Source organism: Schistosoma mansoni, chromosome 3 (assembly GCF_000237925.1).
Source record: "Schistosoma mansoni strain Puerto Rico chromosome 3, complete genome".
Taxonomy (NCBI): Eukaryota; Metazoa; Platyhelminthes; class Trematoda; order Strigeidida; family Schistosomatidae; genus Schistosoma; species Schistosoma mansoni.
In genome coordinates, this window is record NC_031497.1 from 9,587,294 (window position 1) to 9,597,558 (window position 10,265).

Sequence of the window (10,265 nt, forward strand, 5' to 3'; positions counted from 1 at the left end):
GAAATTATGAGTCAATTGAAGCTAGAATGCCATGGAAAACCTGGAAGCACTGGACGGCCGTTTCGTCTTATTGTGGGACTCCTCAGTAGTGCGCATCCACGATCCCGTCTCGTGAGACTCGAATCCAGGCCCTACCAGTCTCGCAACAGAGAACTTCACCGATAGACCACTGAGCTAGCCGGCATCCAACGGTGTTAATGTCTAAATTCAACCAATGCATGAAATTTAGCAACCATTCACCATTGTCTTCAGTGAGTTGATATCTCCCAACAGACGTGGTTGAACTCCACTGGTCACTGCTTCTCTGTAAGGACGGCCCGTCGGTAGACTCTCGGAAGCCCTAAGAAGCCCAGGAAGAGCCGCAGACATTCCATCCAATCAGGGCTAGGGGAATGTTCTAGAAATGCCAACGTGGAGCTTCCCCATTGGATGGATTAGTTTGATACCTATGTGCTTATTGGTTGACCTAAATGATAATTTACTTTCAGCCAAAAACTATAAATACACGAGATTTCTGTGCTATATTTTGACATTGTTCGGGGCAATAAACTTCCTGCTTACCAGTCTTTGTCTTCTCTCTTTTGCGACGTTGCGGGTTCTATCGTTCGAGTAGTCAAGTAGTTCGCGGCATATTAAGAATCAAGGCTCTAGATATAACAACTGGCGACGGGTTAATTTATCAAGATGTCTATTACCTTTGACCAATTTGAAGTTTTTCTAGAGCGCCATGAAAAACGGCTTGAACAATTCCAGATGCGCATACTCGAAAAACTAACCCAGCAGATGAACCTCAATAAGAATGGACTTACGGATGTTTCTGCCAAATCGCATGCTGATTGTATCATTGATTCTATTCACGAATTTCATTTTGATGGTGTTGCTGGTGTAACATTCGAATCTTGGTACAAGAAATATGAAGATGTATTTAATGTCGACCTAGAAACTTTTGATGATGCCGCCAAGGTCAGGGTGCTACTACGAAAGCTGGGTACCATTGAACATGAACGATATACTAATTACATTCTGCCCAAGAACCCAAGAGACATTTCATTCGAAGAAACAGTTAAAATTTTGTCGCAAATTTTTGGTGAACAGTCTTCCTTGTTCAATATTCGATATCAGTGCTTGAAAATAGTAAAAGCCGGCAATGATGACTGGGTGCAACATGCTAGCATAATAAATCGTGAATGTGAGCTCTTTAAACTATCAGCAATGACAGAAGACCAATTCAAATGTCTTGTTTTCGTATGCAGCTTACAATCTTCAGAAGACGCCGACATTAGAACCAGAATTCTAAGCAAAATTGAACAGTGTCCAAATATCACCCTTCAAGAGGTGACTACTGAATGTCAGCATCTGGTGAACTTGAAGCATGACACTTCAATGGTAGAAAATAATGGTCGACTACCTTATGTACAGGCAGTAAGTGGGAAGCAAAAGCAGAACACAACCATTAAGAAGCCTCCATCCGCATGTTGGTTTTGCGGAGAGCTGCATTACAAAAGGTTCTGCCCATACAAAAACTACCGGTGCACTAGATGTCAGCTCAAAGGACATAAAGAAACATGTTGTAAGAAGAAGATGCACCGTCGCTCATCGAGTGTTCATTACCGAAGACGTAAAAACTGTTCATCAACCAATAGAACAATGGTAGCACATACCAGCACAGAACATAATCGAAGAAAATATGTGACCTTAGAGATTAATGGACGCCGTGCCCGTCTACAGCTTGACACTGCTTCAGATATTTCACTTATCAGCCGCAAAACATGGAGTCATATTGGCAAACCCTTGGTGCTCCCTACAACTCAGTTAGCACTCAGTGCATCTGGAGAGAAGGTAAATATTGCTGGAGAGATATGCTGCCCAGTTAAAAAAGGGAATGTACAGAAGAATGTGAAAGTATATCTCACTGAAAGCCCAGGACTAGATTTGCTTGGTCTTGACCTAATAGAAATGTTGCAGTTGGCTAACCAGCCAATTAATCATATATGTAGTCCGGTGAGATCTGATGCACTCTCAAGGTTGATCGGTCCCCAGGCAAAACATGGAGAAGATGTACTCATTGCCACAGGAGAAGGTGAATCAGAAGTTCAGGCAAAGAACCCATGGATATTTGAAAAAAAATCGCCACCCAAGAAAAGAAGAAAACCTGTACAAGAGTATCAGACGAACGACCGCGGCGAAAAGGTACTTGTAAAGTATCAAGGCGGTCAGAAATGGGAACCAGGTGTCATAGTACGGCGTATCGGGAAAGTACTTTATTTAGTCCGTGGAAGGGACGGAAAATGTACCAAACATATGAATCAGATAAAAAGGGATCATAGGACAGCAGCAGTAGACACACAAGTACCGTTCCACATTCTGGTGGAGAAAGGCCCGAAAGAAGGCCGCAACCAACGACTAGAAAAACTTAAGAGTGAGAGCGCGCAGCCAATAAGGGTGATGAACAGAAAAACGAGAACAACAACAATGCTTCAAGAAAATCCAAAAAGAAATTCATACGTCACAGACTTCAAAGGGGGAGGTGTAAGGACGGCCCGTCGGTAGACTCTCGGAAGCCCTAAGAAGCCCAGGAAGAGCCGCAGACATTCCATCCAATCAGGGCTAGGGGAATGTTCTAGAAATGCCAACGTGGAGCTTCCCCATTGGATGGATTAGTTTGATACCTATGTGCTTATTGGTTGACCTAAATGATAATTTACTTTCAGCCAAAAACTATAAATACACGAGATTTCTGTGCTATATTTTGACATTGTTCGGGGCAATAAACTTCCTGCTTACCAGTCTTTGTCTTCTCTCTTTTGCGACGTTGCGGGTTCTATCGTTCGAGTAGTCAAGTAGTTCGCGGCATATTAAGAATCAAGGCTCTAGATATAACATTCTCACTAGAACTCCAGGAAATACCACATGTAGCCAGTCACTAGTGAGCATATAATCATTATCAAAAGGGGGTTTTGTGGAGATTTTTAGTAATTTTTATATATAGTTGAAGTCATGAGTCAATTGAAGCTAGACCAACCAATGCTTCCAGGTTTTCCATGGTGGTTTAGCTTTAATTTCAACTATGTATAAAAGTACTAAAAATCTCCACAAACAACCCTCAATTAAATTATTCATTTAAAAATCTTCCATTTTTAACCATAATAGATACCAAGTTCAAATTGTCACAAATTATATAGTTTAATAAATTTTCAATAATTAGATAAACAAATTTCTACTACCATTATATACAAAAAGCAATTTATTACAAGATACTACTATTATTAAATTAAGTAAAAAATAAACAAACTTACACTGCTGAAATTTCCATCAGTATTAAACTCACCAACATTGATATTATAAATGACTTTTTAATTAAAGCACTATTTATTTGATGATTAATTTTTTGATATGAATACAAAGATCTTTTTACAGAATAGTTCAACTGAAACATCTTGAATGTATGAAGTGTTCTTTTGAATTTTTCTACAATTGAATATATAATTGATTCAATGTTTAATTGAAAATGCATTCTTTTAATGATCAGTAAGGAGGATTAAATTGTATCTATTTGGTTAGTGTTTGTTTACTATTGCTTTCTACAAAATGAATGAATAAAGATAAAAAAAACAAAATTACAGTTTATCATAAAACTGAAAGTGAATGTATTGTTTTTATTTGTTGAAAGTTTCTGAATGAATAGAAATACGATAGAAATGTATTAATGCTTCAATTCAATTTATAAAATTTGTTTTTCATATCAACCGGATAAGTGGTTTTTGAAATTACAATGATATAATTTTGCATGACGAATAGTTTAGTGGTAACGTCTCAGACTGTGAAGTTGGATAAAATGCGTTCAAATCCTACTGAGAGTATCAGTCCTCTCAAGATTCCTAAAGAGTGCTAACTTGCACAGAACCTAGATTCGGCATTTCCTGGATCAGCTACCAGACATTATGATGAAACTGTTACGATCCATCCGAAATTAATTATCAGGATAACTTTAAGTTGATTAATTAATAATCGATTTCGAATTATAATTTAATAACTACCTGTTCACATGTTAGCTTTTCAATCTTTATGAATAATGAAATTGTTTGCTATTATTCAAAAAACTGTGACTATCTGTAGGAAATTTGATTCAGTTCTACTGTATTGTGGGTTGCTTATATCCACATAAGTAGCATATGGTGATGGTCAGGCAGAGAATTTGTTTCAGCAGGACATCGATAAGGAAAGAGCTGAAACGAAACGCAATCAGTATGAAAATGTATGAAAAATAATAAACGAATACTATGGACTGATATTTGTAGAAGGAACGGTCAAGATTGAGACAATTGCTTGATAGTTTGCAAATTAACTATTTACTGTAAGGGTGTCAGATTTTACTGAGATAGTCTGTAACTTCCGTGTCAAATGCATTCGATTATCCCCACTCGCGTTCTTGTTCACTAAGCTACTTAGAAAGAACACCTAATTCTTTCAAGAGTATACATTTATGTAGTCAATGAAGTAAATAAACAGGTTCAAAAACACTGCTTGATTCTTAACTAAAACGGATAAATAAAGTCTAGATAATTCAATCAAAAGGCAAAATTTGTCAGAATTGATGTGATGCACGTTAGAGTACACTTCGTTGTCTTGTTGAGATACCTATATATGATAAGTGAAAATGTCAAACTGGAAAGATTTAGAAACATAAAAAAAGACAGGTAATGAGGAAAAATAATATAAAACAAAACACTATGGGTATTGAATGTAGATGAATATAATATTTGCGTCAGTTTATCGTTAGTAATATTGATCTAATTTTTATATCCAAAGTAGTCTTTCATTACTGTCTTATATAGTAGAAGTGGATTTTGGTTGACCGTTGAATGCAAAATACTCTTTTTGTCCTATTCGAGACTTGTCAGCACAACGCGCCTGCATCCGCTTTGATATTCATATTGGAACTCGAAACCTACAGCCTTTCGTTTCAAATGTTGAACAAAAGATGCATATATGACAATTAAGATTGATCAGAACTCGATCATCAGTATCAGAAACGGCACCACACAAAACTATTATAATTTAAACTTGTGATCTTTCTTTTTTATATTCTAATCCGCCTAGTTTTATTATTTTATTCCTCATATGTAAATTTTTTTATACGTTAATGCACAGTCAGATTACTCAAAATATATTGCGCTAATATGCATTACATCAATTCTTGTAAATTAGGTCTTTCCATTGCAATGATTTCAGTTTGTTTGATCTGACCAGTTAAAGTTAGTTTAGTCATTAGGAAAAACATCATTTGGAGAATGAGTGAATATTGAAAAACACTCAATAACTGTTAATAAACTACTAAGAAAATCCATGACGCCGTCTATCGAGCACATATTTGTGCACTTGGCTTTTAGTCACATTTTATATGTAGGGTTAGTGGAACTATTCACTTGTTCATACTGTAGTAGATGAAGTGGGATTCGAACATAATACTTAAAAATTGAACGTCTTAACTATTATGTCATAACATTTGTTGGTCACCATTTAATTTAGAAACTGTTCACGGTGGCAATTATTTCCTAGCTAAAAATCCTGGACAATTTCTTCATACTGTTAATAGTTCAATCAGTTATTTATTGATTTTAGTCATTTCTGTATGTCATTCTCAAATTTATAATGACGACGAATAGCTGATGATACTGATATGCTATTCGTACAAATTACAGTGAACCAGTCAAAATGTCTGTATGTAATACTCCCGGTTATTACTAGTCATGGAAATGTGCGGCATATTGTAGACTTAACAACTAGTTTGTTCAGAATAAATGTTTCTAAGTTGCTGTAAGGTAATGAAACGCGAATGTTCATACAAATTTCATTTGTATTTCAGTGACTTAGATACATGACTTTAAGATCAAAGCCTAACATATACTAGTTATTTTTCTCAAACACCATAAAAATCGGTTGTCATTTTTGCGAAATTCATACTTATTTATCACTTGTATCATTCTAAGTCTAAAGCCAATACTATCAGTATTTTCCTTGTTTATATTCATAAATAAAATTCTATTTCAAGCATGAGTTATTCGTAAAGTACGTTGTGTGAACAGTGTAGATAGCATAATTGGATAACAGGTTTGTTACCAGTGACTAAAACCTATGCATCGTTGTGTTAAATATTTTCAGCTAGGAGATATCCAACATACACCAATCTTGCCAAAATACAATAGTTGAGATTAGACTGAAATCTGGACACTCCTACTACAATACTTTTGAAAATATTTTAGTATCGACTTCACTAAGTCAAACACCACTGATAAAGCACTGTGTGAATGAAAAAAATTGTGTCAGAACGACAGTTTACTGAATACAATGGTAACTAGTTTTATTATATAAAAACTAATAATTAATACGAACATAATTCTCATGCATGATATTTTAAAATATCTTTATTATAATACATAACTGAATCACATATAACCGAATATTTTGTGAGTTTAGAATAAATCATTTCTGTTACATCCTCCATAAACTTTGTTACTGCTAAAAGTTAACTGAGCTTATATATGAGCTTTACTTTTGCCATACGTCCAGTGACTCCAGGTCTTCCATGGTGGTCTAACACTTATCAATTCGTAATCCCAATCAAAAACTTAACAATCTCCTCAACCTAATAATTATATAATTAATTTTGATCAGGATAAGATTTGATGGCAGAAAGTTACTTCAACAGAAATGATGAATGAATTGGACATATAAATGTAAGTATTAAATACCGAGAGGATGCTGAGTAGTGTATGGATCTAGAACTTTTAAAATACAAAGCATACAATAAGCGTTCCATTCACCTTCCTTTTCACATGCTTTTTTCACTTGAACTATCTGTGGAGAAGGAAATTGTGACTAGTCTGTCATTACCTAATGTAGCTGAAACTCTCCGTATAGAAAGTCTTCTTTGCTAGATCATTACAATAAATCTACTGACTTTCGCTCGTCAAGTTAATTTTATTTTTATAATATTTTTTAAACTATGAAACCAATTTCATTTATTATTTGAATGGTTACTTGTGTCTTTGATTATCTTTAAATTGATTAAATCTTACCCACAGAAATCTACTTCAATCTGAATTACTTTATTGAATATCATGTCTTTAAGTTAAGTTTCTTCTGACCCATTATCCCCTTTTCTTTATTTCAAACTTCCATTCCCAATTTCCTCAACTAAATTACATTATTTTTCTTTATTGTGTTCTTAATACAATTGATTATAAACTGGATCTTTTCACAGTAAACGAAAAGTTTTAGATATCAACAAATTTTTACTTTATAAGCTAAGATGAATAGTGGCTAGCAGAGGAAGACAGGACCCGCGCAGCATCCTAGGCTAGAGTCGACATATGGTCGAGACGCACATCGTAGAATCGTAAGCCCGGCATTACCGAGAACCGTGGATGGCGGTGACCAACACACGCTCTACGGGGGCAGTCAGCTACCTGCTCGCGCTAACCGATCATGCTATATCTCTATCGCCGCTTCCAACCCCACTCATTGCTAGTAGCGACCAGCGCTCAGTTTCGCAGCAACACTACTAAGAAAACTTGGTTTGAGCAAACATCGAACTAACGGTACGCCATTCATAAACCAAATCGGCCATTGCCAAAAAAGGGTGATTGATTGAGGCAGGACGTCCTCAAGTCTGCAACATAAAAGGCGGGACAACGCAGGACCCATTTCCTCCTCCGCCCCCCCCCCCCCCCCCCCCCCCCCCCCCCCCCCCCACCCAATGCCCCCCCCCCGCCCCCCCCCCCACCCCCCCCCCCCCCCCCCCCCCCCCCCCCACCCCCCACCCCCCCCCCCACCCCACCCCTCCCCGCCCCCTATCCTCCCCACCCGCCAGGCCCTCCCCCCGCCCCCCCCCCCCTCCCCCCCCCCCCCCGTCCCCCCCCCCTCAGTCCCCCTACACGCCCCCCCCCCCCCCCATACCCCCCCCCTTTCCCCCCCCCCCCCCCCAGTCGCCCCCCTTACCGGGTATCCCCCGGGCCGCCAACCCCCCAACCCCTGATCCCGCTCCCGCCTCACCCACTCGGTCCCCCGGCCTCCACCCCCCCCCCCAAGCAATCCCACCCCCCAGGACACTACCCCCGCCCCTCCCCCCCCACCCATCTCCCCCCCCCCCCCCCTCGGGGAATGCCCCGGCCGCCCCCTCCCCACCCCAACCCCCCAAAGCCCCCCCCGCCTCGCCCCTACCCCCCCCGTCCCCCCTCCCCCTTACCCCCCCCAGTCCTTGTACCTCACTACCCCCTCCATTCAATTTAGGAATTTGGCGCGCCCTACCGCGAGCTTCTTAGTGCAGCATGGCATACATCCATTCGAACCCAACGATTAGTTACAAACCACTCTCCGTCTCTGCTTATAATGCTTGTGAATTAGGGCTATATCGAGGCAATACGCACAGTATGCACATATGCTCATAAAAGACTGATCGATTGCAGTCCTAAACATCAATTAGAAAATTCAAACAAACAATACCAAGTGCATTTCAATTTTTACTTTATTTTACTAAATATTTCTATGATTAAACCATTTCAAACTTAAATAACCACGATATTAGTTATACTAAATCAATAATCCCTTATTATTCAACAAATACCTATTGTTCATGATTCATGTGATATAAAATCACTAACATATTCTCTAGTTTGACAATGATTATGTAATATATTCAATCGAATACTGTTGCCAACGTATGTGAATACAACTTCATATATATATATATATATATATATATATATATAATCTTATTCAATCAACTAGGTTCTTTAAACTAATCATACAGATTATTTTATGATATAGTATGTTCTAAATTTAAGAAAATAGTTCATTACTTAAACTCATATAAACTAGTAAATGAATATTGTGAATAGTTGAAAAATTACTTGATTTCCATTGGTCATTTCTGTTACTATTCCACTTACGAAACATACATTTTTTCAAAAATGATAAAAAGAAGAATTTATTAAATTTTGGCTTATAGTTTTATTTTATGAAAATAAATATCATACTACGTTTTAGCTTCTGTATGTAATGAAACTAATGAATGTGTACTGTTTAGATTTTTGCTTGGTTGCATACAGCTGATTGGGTGAATGAAATCAGAAGGGGTATTGTGGAGATTTCAGTATTTTCATAGTTGAAATCATGAGTTAATGTATAACTTCCACCAATCCACGAAGTTGAGCAACCGTTCACCAATTGTCTTCAGTGAGTTTATATCTCACAACAGATGTGGTTGAACTCCACCGGTGCTAATCTCTAACACCATCGGATGCCAGCTCAGTGGTCTAGTGGTTAAGCGCTCCGATGCGAGACTGGTAGGTTCTGGGTTCGAATCTCACGGGGCGGGATCGTGGATGCGCATTGCCATTGAGGAGTCCCACAATAGGACGAAACGGCCGTCCAGTGCTTCCAGGTTTTCCATGGTTGTCTAACTTCAATTGACTCATGATTTCAGCTATGAATGAAATCCTTCCATGATTTAGCATAATTAAATTCATTTCACCGTTTTTTTTAAATTCAAATGGTTATTTACAAAAATGAAATTTGATTTTCTTAATCTAAAAAAACGGGAAGTGAGTAGTGTTATGAGAAGAGAAGATTGTCAAAAAGTGCAAAGAATTTATAAGGTGTGATACCATACTGTACTGTTCAATACTCTAAAGATAGGCTGTTTCTTTAATCATTATATTCTCTTAAAATTTGTTTTAACGATGATCTCGATCTATTTATTACTTCATACTTGTGTCATGCACGTAATTCTATGCAATTCAGCGGATTTCTGAAACTCTCACATGATTATAGTGATTTTAGAATTTTTACCGATCTAGCATCAAAGCACTCTTTATCGAGTCACTTAGACTGGCGTCCACTTTGCAAGGTGATTGGTAGGATTTGATCATCACCATTGAAAAGTTCAGGACAAACATTACATAGGTCACTACTCAGTAATCGAGTAATTTTGAATATCTCTCAGTTCTACAAGAGGTCAGTCGTAGACTAATTAACTCACTGGTAACGTGTCAGACTGTGCATCAGAATGATTGGGGGTCAAATCTGCTAGACAGTACCATGTCTGTCAAGATTACAGACACACTTTGTTGACTGGTACCACATAACTCGAAACTTGTGTCCTGGGTTTTCTGTTGACTACCTTAAAACCCTTGTAATTTTCACTAAATATTGTTTGTTGTGTATAACATAAGTAGAAAACTTATGGAGCGTTCACTATATAG

At 37.9% G+C, this 10,265-nt stretch overlaps 1 protein-coding gene across 1 annotated transcript; it reads left to right on the plus strand.

Annotated features, from left to right (window-relative positions):
- Nucleotides 1–6,773: 6,773 nt before the first annotated feature.
- Smp_197380 (abhydrolase domain-containing protein 4 (S33 family)) lies at nt 6,774–9,010 on the plus strand (the record flags this gene model as incomplete). Its single annotated transcript, XM_018799152.1, has 2 exons — nt 6,774–6,858; nt 8,913–9,010. The coding sequence occupies 2 exons, from the start codon at nt 6,774–6,776 to the stop codon at nt 9,008–9,010; spliced, it is 183 nt and encodes a 60-aa protein (XP_018650970.1).
- Between the last annotated feature and the right edge of the window lie 1,255 nt (nt 9,011–10,265).